Below are 13,532 nucleotides of genomic sequence, written 5' to 3'. Positions count from 1 at the left end.
AGTCAGCCTGTGAAGTCACAGGCGACCACTCGGGAAACTATGTTTACAGGTAAGCAACCTATATTTTCTATAAGACCTTCCCTCAAGTTAATTGTTTGAGGATTATGCATTTCTTTCTTCAATCAAATCTTCCCTGAGTTAATACAGAATAGTTAATATTATAACTTAATATGACTCATTATGCTACCTGTTATTAATATACTATATATCAGGCAAGCCATTTATTATATATCATAGATGAAGTATGAACTGGTTCCATTGAAGCAAAAAGTTTTTATATTTGTTCTGTATTTTGGGTACATTTTGACCCCAAATGCATGTGTTGCACAAATATGTACCAGTGTATTTTTAATTAATTGATTACACTGGTGCATTTAAGGAAATAACCCAGGGTGCTTTATGTATTATTAAACCGGATATGTGTGTTAAGTAGCATGTTGATGGCACAGTTTAACCTTGCTGTTGAGCTTTGCCATTGTACTATTTTTTTTAACAGCTGGTTTACTGAGACTAAATAGCAAATACATTGCATAACGATTTAAGTATTACACTGTTTGTAAATTTGTTTTTTGTCTTTATTTTTTTAAGATGTTCTTTCTCGTTCTGAGAAATGTGTGTCTCCATACACCAAGAAATTTCTTGAGGCAGAGATTCGGTCAGAAGAGCAATCCCGAATTTCATCCCCACTTCTCAAGATTACAAGAAGATCTAGAGCAGAATCTGGTGATTCCTTAGACAGTTCGGCTTCATCAGTTCTTCTCAAAGACATAAACAAAACATCACCTGTCTCCCCAAATAAGCTTGAAGATGCAACAAATTATGAGTCTTTTATTTCCAGTAACAAATCTCTAATAGAAGAGGGTGTGAAATCCATTAAATCACAAATATCTGAAGTAGTTGATAAGGCTTCTGAAAAATCTGATGCCTCTTCTTTCAATATAGAAGAAAAGGATTTACCTGGAAGTTCTCCAAACACATATGGAAGTCCTGAGGCTCAGTCTTTAGAAAGGAAGCAATTTGGCTTTCCTTCAGTGGATATCTCTGAAAGAAAGAAGATTCCAGAGGAGAGGTCTATGGATGATGAAAATACTGTGTCAGTCAAGAATAGAATGAGCAAGGGATTGTTGCATGAAGACTCCTTGGCTTCAGAAAAGATTTCTATTTGCAAAGAGTCATCATATTCTAATGATTTTGAAGGGTCTTCCTCAAAAAAAGAAATATCAAAAGACGGAATACTTCTTACTCAGTATTGCAAGGGGGATCTTGATACATTGTCTGATGGAAAAGATAAATCCTGGCATACAAAACCGCCCAGGAGTAGGTCTGCTAGTATTGGAAGTGATGATGAAATAAGTGAATGTCTTAGTGACAAGTCTTTGTCAGTGACAGGCAGTATTCATTTAGAGAGATTTTTAGAACTGAAATCACCAACAGAACTTTTGAAGAATAAGGAGTACAGTGAGGTTGAAGGAGAACCTGCTCCTGCCGATTCATCTCCGTGGGCTCCCAGTTCCAAGGCAGAAGATGACGAAGAAGAAGCTTTGCTAGATTTTCATATTGGTGACAGAGTTCTTGTGAGTAATGTCCAGCCTGGGACACTAAGATTCAAGGGCTTTACAAGTTTTGCTAAAGGTTTTTGGGCTGGTGTCGAGTTAGACAAGCCAGAAGGAAACAACAATGGGACTTATAACGGTATTAAGTATTTTGATTGTAAAGAAAAGCATGGCATTTTTGCTCCTCCACAAAAAGTATTTCATATTTCAGAACGTTTTGATACTTGCTTGGATTCAAATGAAGACATCTGTAAACATACATTAGAAAATCACGATGAAGCAAATAAGAACGACAGAGAAAGCCCAGAAGAAAAGGAATGTGATATAAGTACGGCTCGTGAGAATAAATTTCTGGGTGATTTAGAAGACTTCATTGCAGCAGGAGACAATACAAAACTGATTTCACAGAGAAATATTGTTTCAGACATTATTGCTGCTGAAGACCTTGATAAAGAAACAAGTATTGTTGATTCCCTAAAATCCTCTGAAAATGAAAATGATAATGATATTTTATCTTCTTCAATTTCTAATGCCCGTAGAGAGGCTTCTGCAGTTGCTGCAGAAGAGACATCAGAAAGCTTCTTCCCTGAGAAATGGAAGCAGCAGCCGTCTTGGCAGGAATATACTGAGAAGTCAGATTGCCTTTCTCCTGGAGTTTTGGAGAAGTCTGCAACTCCACTTCTGGACTTGCTGACAAAAGAACGAAGCCAGTTAGAAGCCCAACTTAAAGTCCCATCAGAAGAGGAAGAAGAACTTGTTGATCAACAGGAAAAAGTTGGCTTGCTGGCTGACAGTCTGCTGCAAGCTTTCGTGAAAGACACAGTCAGTCAGTTGCAAGAAATCAAGAAGGTCAGGAATGAAAAAATTCTATCTAGCAATAGAGAACTTTGTGCTGTCCAAGAAAAAATATTTACAACTAATGACCTGCAGAGCCTTTTAATCGGTTCTGATCTGGACGATGAAGGAGAAGAAGTTTCCTCTCCAGATATGTGTCCTAGGCCTGTAAGTACAATTTTCCAGAATGATTTAAAAATAATAATAATACCAGATTATCAGATACAAAATATAACTGGCCATAAAGTGGTGAATTGTCTTAACTGTTTGTGCATGTGTCCTGTTCCCCACTCATTTCAATATGGGAGATAATTTCTTGCTTCATACTAAATCACAAATAATTTCTAGATTGCCATTATTTCAGAAGCACTTATCACATGCATGTGGGGTTCCTATGTATAGTGTCACATTTTTCTTTACAAATGGAATAAGAAATAAGCACTTCTATTATATAACTTCCCTATAATTCTGTGGGGCCCATGGAGCCCTAATAAATGTTTATATATTATATTATATATAATGTATGTATATCAGGCATGGGGGGGGAGCCCCAGGTGGCGCAGTGGGTTAAACCCCTGTGCCGGCAGGACTGAAGACCGACAGGTCGCAGGTTTGAATCCAGGGAGAGGCGGATGAGCTCCCTCTATCAGCTCCAGCTCCTCATGCGGGGGCATGAGAAAAGCCTCCCACAAGGATGATAAAAACATAAACATGCCCAGCTTCTTAAGCCGCTCCTCATAGGGCTTGTTCTCCAGACCCTTGATTATTTTAGTGGCCCTCCTCTGGACACATTCCAGCTTGTCAATATCTCTCTCGAATTGTGGTGCCCAGAATTGGACACAATATTCCAGGTGTGATCTAACCAAAGCAGAATAGAGGGGTAGCATTACTTCCCTAGATCTGGACATTATGCTCCTATTGATGCAGGCCAAAATCCCATTGGCTTTTTTTGCCGCCACATCACATTGTTGGCTCATGTTTAGCTTGTTGTCCATGAGGACTCCAAGATCTTTTTCACACGTACTGCTCTCAAGCCAGGCGTCCCCCATTCTGTATCTTTGCATTTCGTTTTTTTCTGCCTAAGTGGAGTTCTTGCATTTGTCCCTGTTGAACTTCATTTTGTTAGTTTTGGCCCAAGAGTGTTTCTGTCAACTAATTCACACTGCTAAAAAAGGGAAGAAACTACAATACATTATTTAAAATGAAGAACAGTTTTAACCAACATAAACTTAACAGTAATTCAGTGGACGACCCCAAGGGTCATCCAGTCCAATCCCCCTCTGCCATGCAGGAATTACACAAACAAAGCACCTCAGAGGGGAGGGTATATGAAGCTCTGCAGTGTAGTCCTGTGTAACTGTTGTAAATTTGACATGTAACTGACTATGTTCTGGATTTTCAGACCCATATTATTTATTTATTTACTATATTTGTATACTGCCCTTCTCAGACTTTCAGACACATATGATTCCTCTAGGATTGCTAGGAGTGATCAATCTGTTTTAAGCTACTTCACTAATTTCCAGTTCCACCCCAAACAGACCATTCCGTGGCATGTAGATGTCTGTTTCTGTATTGTTTTGTGTGCAGAAGCATTATGATGTTGTTGGAAATAAGACTTGGATTAGAGTGCTCTTGCACCAAATCCTGGCTTTCTCCATAGATATTGATGGTCATATCTCACTTTCAGATTGGGAGAGGAGAAGGAGCATAAAAATAGAACCCTATCTCCTTCTATGAACCAGCACAAGCTCTCAGATCTGCTGGGGAGGCCCTCCTCTCGGTCCCAGTACCGTCTCAAGCGTGATTGGTGGGGACGAGAGAGAGGGCCTTCTTAGTGGTGGCCCCCGGCCTCTGGAACACCCTTCCAAGGAAAATAAGACAGGCCCCATCCCTCCCCTCCTTTCATAAGAGCTTGAAGACCTGGTGGTTTCAACAAGCCTTTGAAAATGACCAGTTCTAACTCAGCCCTACACATTGTCGAATACAGCCTTATTCTTCCTACCAATTACCCAGATTCTTTCCTCTAATTGGCCCCGGAATGAACAGCCATAGACCTGTACCTAATATTATTGTTGCCTGCCATAGCATTGCACTTAATTTGCAGGTCCCCTAGAATTTTTGGGTTGCACAAATCTTGGCCCACCCTTTTAAATTTTTCAATTGCCTTGAACTGGCAGGATTACTTTTAATATATGTGTGTTATGGCGACAATTTTTATGCTTATATTTTGTTTTGTTAATCTTATGGTTACGTTGTTTTTACTTCGTATGTTTTGTGATGTTACCTGGGAACCGCTCTGAGTCCCCTCGGAGAGATGGAGCGGTATATAAATAAATGTTTATTATTATATTAGTATATGTTCAATTTAATCATTAAGTTTCTGACTATTGAAAGAAGTAAGGATTATTTACCACTTGATGTCTGAGTTTTGCATATTGAAATGTGAAGCCTATGACAGGGAAATGTTAACATTGCGCTGAATGGTAACCTTCTTTTTATTGTATAGGAAAGCCCAGTGTTTGGTGCCAGTGGTCAAGAAGAGCTTGCCAAGAGACTGGCAGAACTGGAACTTAGCCGGGAGTTCTTGAGTGTATTAGGAGATGAGCAAGATTGGTTTGATGAGGATTTTGGCTTGAGTTCTCGCAAGTTGCCTCAGAAACAAGCTGAAGAATCAGCAGTTTTGCCTAAGCTGGAGCCCCCCAAAGTGCTCTCCAAGCCATGTGAAGAGCCCTTGGCTGTCCCACACACTGCAGGGGAAGTGGAAGACCTGGTGCACGTGGCAGCTGAGCAACTGTGGAAGTGTAAAGAAATGGGGCATGATCTTCAAACTACCAGTCTTCCCAGGGACATAAATGATTCTTCCAGGGATGATGACATTGAAGCTGTTAGCAAACAGATCTACAAACAGGTATTAACGGAGGACAGATGTACCCAAAATTCATGTATAAAGTACATAAAAAGGCCCAGCTCTTTGAGAAAGAAGGGATTTCCAGATAGGGACCAAGAAAGTCTTATGGATGTGTTATGTTCCAACTTTTGTGAACCCTAATTTTTGTCTTCACTTCCCTTTGACTTCCCTTCCCTTCCAGTTCTGGTTTCTGCCAAATGAAGGATGGAGTTAATGTTTCTTCTTTCTTGAGAATAACAAGAGCATGTTGCTTCAAAGTATTTTTTAGTTCTTTTGTTTTATTGTTCTATTTTGTGTAGAATGTGGTGGAGGAAATATAGGTTGCTTACCTGTAACCGTAGTTTCCTGAGTGGTCACCTGTGAATTCGCAATAATGGTACTTCTGCGCAGAAGTACCATTAGTGCATATTCACAGTTGATCGCTCAGGGAAAATACCTTCTTCTATATTTTAATCTTTTTTACCTTTTTTCCTTGCTTTACTTGGCAGAAATTAAATAGGTTATTATTTCAAAGTGATGAAGGAGGGAGCTCACACAGCCACAACAACAACGAGAACAAAACAGAATTGTAAATTTTCCTTTTTGCTGAAAAATAGTTCTTGAGTCCTCAATCAGTGCAGAAAGGCATCATTTGGATTCAAGCAAATGGCAACTACTATTCCCTTAGCATTCATTTAAATCAGTGGTTCCCAAACTTATTTGGCCTACCCCCTAGAAATCATTTTTTCTCAATCTTCTCTTCTTTCTTTTATGCTTTCATTGCCCCCTTACAGTTATTCATAGCCCCCAAATGCACCTGTGGTCATCCCCCCCCCCCAGATCACTGCAGCACCCACCAGGGGGCAATAACACCCACTTTGGGAATCACTGAAATAATTTCCAATGATTAGTAACAGTATATAACATAAAATAGGGTATGGTATGTTTGCTTAAAAGTGTTTTAAGGGAAAAGAGAGAGGGGGGTGATGGCAAATTGGATAGGCGTTCAGACTGTACATTCTCAGGAAGAGCTTTTCCGATGTTGAAATAATTGCTTTCAAAAAATTGAACTCATTATTCAGCAAAAACAGGCAGTACAGTGAACATCCTAGACAGCTGAGATCAGAAACAGAATAATGGTGGGTTTTCAAAAATTAATATTCTTTTTATTATTATTTTTGAAGGCTGTTTTTGATCTGACAAGAGAGATCTTTGGAGAGATCTTTGCAGAAGATCCAAATTTGAATCAACCTATTTGGATGAAACCATGTAGGATTACTTCCGGTTACTTCCGTCGAGTAAAAGATCCGAATGACCTTGAAGAGATAAAGGTAGGGATGCTGTCCTTGCCTCGATTAGTGTCTAGAACCCAAGTTTATTGTTTGGTTGTGAAAATGAACTGCTAGTCTTACAACATAATTTTCTGCATTCTCGGGATGGCAAGGAGGAGCTATCCACTAGGATTGGGTTTCACGGCGGTGCTCTAACTGAAATGGCAGGATCCAAGTTTTTTTTTCAGTTCAGCCATTAAACAGTTCAGCCATTGCCCCCTTCGCCAATGATTTGTTCTGTCCTGCCTAACCAACTGGTCTTATTGGCCCTTCTCTGACAAACGTATGAAGCAAAGATGTTAGGAAGGATAAAAACAAGAACTAAAAAGTCAATGGGTTCAAAAAAGAGATGGCTGCAGCCTGAAAAGAACAAGCTGCCGAGTTGACCACTTGTCAGCGAGACACTGAGGATGAGCGTAAACAGGAATTAAAAGGGTAACTGAAAAGTGGAAAAAACATTGCATCAGTTTTTTCTCTCCTGGTAAATGTGAGCTCCATTTTGAAAACTGTAACTTTAAGGCATGGCTCCTAAGTGGAGAACAACATTAGATAAACATTTGAAAGTTAGTTCTATCTTAACAAACTTGGGAGTTACACCAAAGCAAGTGAGCACTGTTGGCCATCCTTCTGTTGACATCTGTGGTTACGTCTTGTTTTTCTCACTAATTTTGCATCCCTTGCCCCAGATCATGGAACTAAGGTCAGGAGAGGCTTAAGTCTACATCAGACTAGGTTTAGCCTCCACCCTCGTATGATTTAGCACAGGAGTACTCAAACTAAGGCCCAGGGGGCGGATACGGCCCTCCAAGGTCATTTACCTGGCCCTCACTGAGGGTCAACCTAAGTCTGTAATGACTTGAAAGCACACAACAACAACAACAATCCTATCTCATCAGCCATAAGCAGGCCAACACTTCACATTGAAATACTAATAAGCTTATATTTGTTAAAATTGTTTTTCATTTTAATTATTGTATTGTTTTAAAGTGTTTTTTGCACTACAAATAAGATATGTGCAGTGTGCATAGGAATTCATTCATGTTTTTTTCCAATTATAATCCGGCCCTCCAACAGTTTGAGGGACTGTGAACTGGCCCTCTGTTTAAAAAGTTTGTGGACCCCTGATTTAGCAGAATTAGACCACTATGACTTCTGTGTTTTTGGGCCTTCTCATGAATAATAAATGCTACCTGTAGTCCATCCCATTCACACTTAATTGGAAGTAAGTCACACTGAACATATGGAGGGTACCTCTGCATACACACTCTGCTTGTCAGAGTCTACATATTTAAGGATGCTTTTGTGACAGTTAATGGGAAGATATTTTGAATTATGCCTGACAATGTTGAGTGCCTTTCTTCAGAAAAACGTATGTAGTCCCTGCTTCAGATTCAAGCTTAGAGCGTTTAAAAAAAAGATTTTGATGGATTCAGTGGCTAAAGGAAATATTAATATGGTAAAAAGTGAAGACACTGCCTTTGAAAAGAAAATTAAAGAAAAAATGGAAGGAAATAATGCACAGATCAGTAAAATATATACAATGCTAATAAAGGCTGATGAGTGTACAATACAGGACATGGAAAATTTATTTATTTATTTATTTGCAGCATTTATATTCCGCCCTTCTCACCCCGCAGGGGACTCAGGGCGGATTATAATGTACACATATATGGCAAACATTCAATGCCAATTAGACATACAACGTATATAGGCATACACAGAGGCTATTTAACTTTTTCTGGCCGCCAGGGCAGCTGTCGCTTTCATCGTCCATTTGCGACATAAGTACTTCTGCATTCCCCGCATGCTTTGCTGGAGTCCTTTTTTTATGGCCTCATAAATTAGTTAAATTAGCTTCCCCACACATAGGTGGTACCTAATTTTCCTACTTGGCAGATGCTACTGTCTTTCGGGTTGCAAAGGTCGACAGCAAGCTACACAATTGGTCGGACACTCACTCCGACCCAGGCTGGCTTTGAACTCATGACCTTTTGGTCAGAAGTTATCTTAATTCAGCTGACACTCAGCCAGCTGCACCACAATCCAAAGTATGTGGGAAATGGAGTTATAAATTACAGAACAAGATATGAGGCAATACGGACATACAAAAATACAAAAGTAAGAGAAATACAAAAGTAAGAGAAATGAGCAGGAAAATATTACAGAAGTGGTATCATACACCCTGTCAGCATACTATTATAAAAAGGGGAGCAGTCAGTGCTGGCATAGATGTCAACAGAAAGGGCAGTTTATGTATATGATGTGGGAATGCGAACAAGTACAATACTTCCTGCAGAAAATATAAAATGTGTCAAATTAAGTATTAGGAACTGATTGGGTTATAACAAAAATGGTGGTCTTAGTACAAAGATATGGAATGGGAAATTACAGGGAAATAAAGGAAGTGATAACTGAGTGCACAGAAGCGGTGATAGTATTGGGATGGAAAGACTAATCAAAGTGGACAGTAAGTAAATGTTGTGAGTATATGGTGGACCAAATGGAATTTGAAATTATGGATGTAAAATTAAATGATTCAAAAGGTAAGTTTTTCATTTGTTTGTATCTTCCTGACTCTAGACTTTTATAGCAAATGAAGTTTTAAAGCTCTTAAATCTGAGAAAGGAGCCAAACAATAAAACGGACTGGCAGAAAATGATGAAATTTGGACGCAAAAAACGAGACAGAGTGGATCATCTACTGGTTAGTAGCATTTTTAAAGTTGTACATTGTATCCAGAAATTTTAGCTGGTTAGATCTCAAAAAGAGAATAAAAAAGAGAGAGAACGTGTGTTTATCAATAATCATTCGTTCTTATGGGTTTGTCCATTCTTGCCCATTTCAGTTCTTTTCAACAGAATGGATTTGGTGGTCTCTTAATGCCTAAACATGATTTTTCTGAACTTCCTAGCATAGCTAGAGCATTTCAGGCTTTCCTTGCTAGCCGAGCCAAACAGGCCTTCCCTGCTGGTGTGCTTCTATCTTTCCTGTGGAAAGAGAAATGGGAGAAATGCTCCAAAAGTGCCTTGGTTGGTGCGATGGGAGTGGGGGCTTGATACATGGCTGTGCAGGGCTCTTGGGAAAACTCCATGCAGCTGTGTGTGACTGGGAAAGCCCTCCTCTCGGCGGGAAGATGTGACATGCTGCTGGGGTCAGAGGAAAGGGAGTGGGGTCAGAGGAAAGAACCCAAGGGGCCACATCCGGCCCATGGGCCTGGGTTTGCCCATGCCTTGCTTATAGCCTTTTTGAATGCTTGGGCAATGAAATAGCTGCAGTGGTAGCTTGGAGCAGCTTTACCCCTGAAACAGCTGTGGTGCTTTCTCCTGTCCTCTCCTGTCCTTTCTACTGGTCAATCGAAAGGCCAAACAGGGCATAGGGTTACAGCCTGTGTTGGATGGGGTTACACTCCCCCTGAAGACACAGGTTCACAGCTTGGGAGTGATCCTGGACTCATTGCTGAGCCTGGAACCCCAGGTCTTGGCGGTGGCTAGGAGAGCTTGGGTAGCCTGATATTTATTTATTTATTTATGCCCTGCTCCATCTCCCCCAGGGGGACTCGGGGCGGCTTACATGAGGCCATGCCCATCAGTACAGTAAACACAATATAACACAAAAGCATAACAGAACTAGAATTTTTTTAAAAAAATCAATATAATAAGCGACACAACGATATAAAAACCAACATGAAACACACAAGATTACATGGGGCAGGGCCAAATTTAAGGATAAAATTTTAAAACACTGGGAGATTAGGCAATGTAAATTATTGGGAAGGGGGATCCGGGATGAGGTAGGATTTAATTGCTCAAACTACTGCAACTTGCTCTACGTGGGGCTACCTTTGAAGACTGCTTCGAAACTTCATCTCGTCCAACGGGTGGCAGCTAGACTACTCACTGGAGCTTCATACAGAGAGCATACCACCCCTCTGTTATGTCAGCTCCACTGGTTGCCGGTCCAATTCCAAGCACAATTCAAGGTGCTGGTTTTGACCTATAAAGCCTTATACGGCTCCGGCCCAGCTTACCTGTCCGAACATATCTCCCAATATGTCCCACCTCAAAGTTTAAGATCTTCTGGGGAGGCCCTGCTCTCGGCCCCAACTTTGGCGCAAACACGCTTGGTGGGAACGAAGGACAGGGCCTTCTCAGTGGTGACCCCCCACCTGTGGAACTCGCTCCCAGCAAAATCAGGTCATCAACATCCCTCCTCGCCTTCAGGAGGAAATTGAAAGCATGGTTATGGGACCAGGCCTTTGGGTAGTTGGCAGATAATTGACAATGGTAATAATGATGATAATGTTATGGAAAATGGACTATGGACAGGCTTCCGATTGTGTTGTGCTCACTGAATTTGTTTCTTCGTAAGGCTAGACAGCCAGTATTATTGCACTTGTTATTAATATACTTTTTATTTTAAAACTAATTTTTAAATTAATTTACTGTGTTCTTATATGTAATTACTGTATGTATTATTTATACGTAATGGCATCGAATTGTGCTGGATGTAAGCCGCCCTGGGTCATCTCCCCGGGCGGGGGGGGGGGGGGGGTTGAGAAGGGTGGGGTACAAATGTTTGAAATAAATAAATAGTCTAGAACATGGCCATATAGCCCGAAAAAACCTACAATAACTCAAATAAATAGTCGTAAAAGAATATGTTGTTTATATTTACATGGATGTGTGTTTGAAATATTGATTCTCTGCTGTTCTCAATTCTAGGTGCAAGAATTACACGAAGAAGAAGCTCAGTGGGTGAACTATGATGAAGATGAGCTATATGTGAAGATGCAACTGGCAGATGGAATTTTTGAGGCCTTAATTAGAGAGACCATTGAAGTCCTTAACCAGATCAACGAAAAACAGAAGAAGCTGCTGCTTGTGTGACATCAAAGCTATAGTTTTATTATAGCAATCTGTTATTTGAATGCAGTGGGGTGGAAATTGTACAGCCGTGAAGGTGCTGTTGAACCGAAATACCCAACAATGTCAGCTAGCATCATTAATGGTGAAGAGAGCTGGGTGTTGCTACTCAACAACACCTGCAGGGCCACAATATCCTTACTCCTGGAGTTTAGTGTCATTTTAACATAGGCTGAGACGTGACAGAACATGGTATCACACATCCCTTCCCATGCTGCCTTTGAAGAGTTTACACTGGATTTTTTCCAAACAGATTTTTTCCATTAGATCTTTCCTCCCTACTCTTTTCTCCCCCAATATACATGTCTGACAATTGAGTATAACAGCTGGCTTCTGACTTTTGTTGTTGTTGTGGCAGTCTTGTTATAGGAACTGCACATTTCAGATACATTTTGTAAATTGCTTGGGTTTAAGCACTGGATACCCAGAATTATAAACTGTTTTTCTTCATTTTAATAACTGCTGTACTAGTTTGTTTGGTAACTATCATTCATTTTGTCGAAGGCTTTCATGGCCAGAATCACCCTATCATTCATTTCTTTAATTATCGTATGCATTTATATTTATGTAACAGTCCATACATTCATTTGTCAACAGCCATTGATTTTGTTCTATCTAACATCCATTTACTTCTTTCTGTTTCCTAGATAATGGAACTAGATTGACGTGCGAGACACTGAGGTAGAGATGTATTCTTCTGAATATGTATTTCTCCTCACTAAATATTAATCTGGGTTGATTTTCTTAATTTTCCACAATATTCATCATTTTCCCAGTGAACTACCAGCTGCTTCCAAGTTTGTGGGTACTCAGGATTCTCTCAAGCTCTTGACATGTAAGAGTTGGGGGGAAATGCTTGCAAATGTCAGCCTTTGATCCCTTTACTTCCTCCCTTGCTTACCACCCTGCAGTGATGTATTGGTGGAGTCATTACTTGAACTATGTAGGGCTGGGAGGGTATGTATGTACCAAAGAGAGTGATGCCCAGTGCTTGACTCTGGACTTGTTTTGTATGCATGTAGAATTTCTTTTAACTTATTTTATAACATGTTACGTCAGAAAAAAAATTGTCTAGTGCTATACTAATTGCACTGCTGTAGGATTTAAACTCCAGATTCAACACAAGGTGTCTTTTATCAGGACCGTAGCTGTCTTACTAAAATAGAGATGCATAGTCTTTGTGCAAAAATGCCATCTTAAAGAGACAGGGAATCTGCAAAGATCCAAGTAAGCGCATTATGCAATGTAGGGTTGGAAAGAGGCAAGATGATGCAAAAACCACCTAAAACTGTTGGGCTTAGAGGGGGAGCACCTGGATTGGGCATTAAAAACATCCTTCCCCCACTCACCCCCAATGCCCCCAAATGTCCTACAGGACACAGTGTTTTCTTCTTCCCTCACTCGTTTCTCCAAGGGATCACAGTTGATCTAGGCTTGAATGCTGATGCCTTAATTAAAAATCTGGTTTACTTGATAGGAATCAAAATCTCTTGGCATGTCTTAATGTGGAGACAGCACTTGGAAACATAGGAGAAGGCACTCCAAAGATGATTATGATCCAAGAGGTGCATGTGGGAAGTGCTGTGCCCTTTCCTCTTTCGTTGCATCTAATTCCTTGGGCTTCCAACTAAACATACCTCTGCCAATACAATATTGGTCTCTTCTTTCGAAATCATTTTTGTGATTTATTTGCCTTTTGCAGTGACACACAACCAGGGCAGCTCCTTATATCTAGGGCTGCACAAAGAAAGTGGTTGGCATCCAGACCAGCAACAAGAAACCCTGCTATGTGGCATAGCCAGCTTCTCAGTTTTCAATTATGTATGGTTAGTCTTATTTAGAAGCACGACAAAATCAAAATAGCAGTTAAAATACCCAGCATGTCTTCATCTTCGCGCATCTCTGTCACTTTAAGAGTTAGGTGCCAACTCTAAAAATAGATCTAGTAGAATGAGCTGTTGGGTCTCAGAAGTTATCGGATTTTAAACTCCCAAACAAAAGT

The 13,532-nt window shown here is 40.3% G+C and overlaps 1 protein-coding gene across 7 annotated transcripts in view; it reads left to right on the top strand.

Moving 5' to 3' along the window:
- CEP350 (centrosomal protein 350) overlaps nucleotides 1-13,299 on the top strand; it is a 104,190-nt gene extending 90,891 nt beyond the window's left edge. For all 7 annotated transcript variants that reach the window (XM_067467638.1, XM_067467639.1, XM_060774454.2 and 4 more), the window contains 5 exons: nucleotides 589-2,555; nucleotides 4,897-5,298; nucleotides 6,462-6,608; nucleotides 9,189-9,311; nucleotides 11,330-13,299. In XM_067467638.1, the coding sequence (XP_067323739.1) occupies nucleotides 589-2,555; nucleotides 4,897-5,298; nucleotides 6,462-6,608; nucleotides 9,189-9,311; nucleotides 11,330-11,494 (2,804 nt within the window). In that variant the 3' untranslated portion in view covers nucleotides 11,495-13,299. The remainder of the gene's footprint in view (nucleotides 1-588; nucleotides 2,556-4,896; nucleotides 5,299-6,461; nucleotides 6,609-9,188; nucleotides 9,312-11,329) is intronic.
- Nucleotides 13,300-13,532: the final 233 nt, after the last annotated feature.

The sequence above is a fragment of the Anolis sagrei genome, chromosome 4, assembly GCF_037176765.1.
Source record: "Anolis sagrei isolate rAnoSag1 chromosome 4, rAnoSag1.mat, whole genome shotgun sequence".
Classification (NCBI taxonomy): domain Eukaryota; kingdom Metazoa; phylum Chordata; class Lepidosauria; order Squamata; family Dactyloidae; genus Anolis; species Anolis sagrei.
Note: the sequence above shows the minus strand (reverse complement) of the source record. Positions and strands in the feature narration are given on the sequence as shown.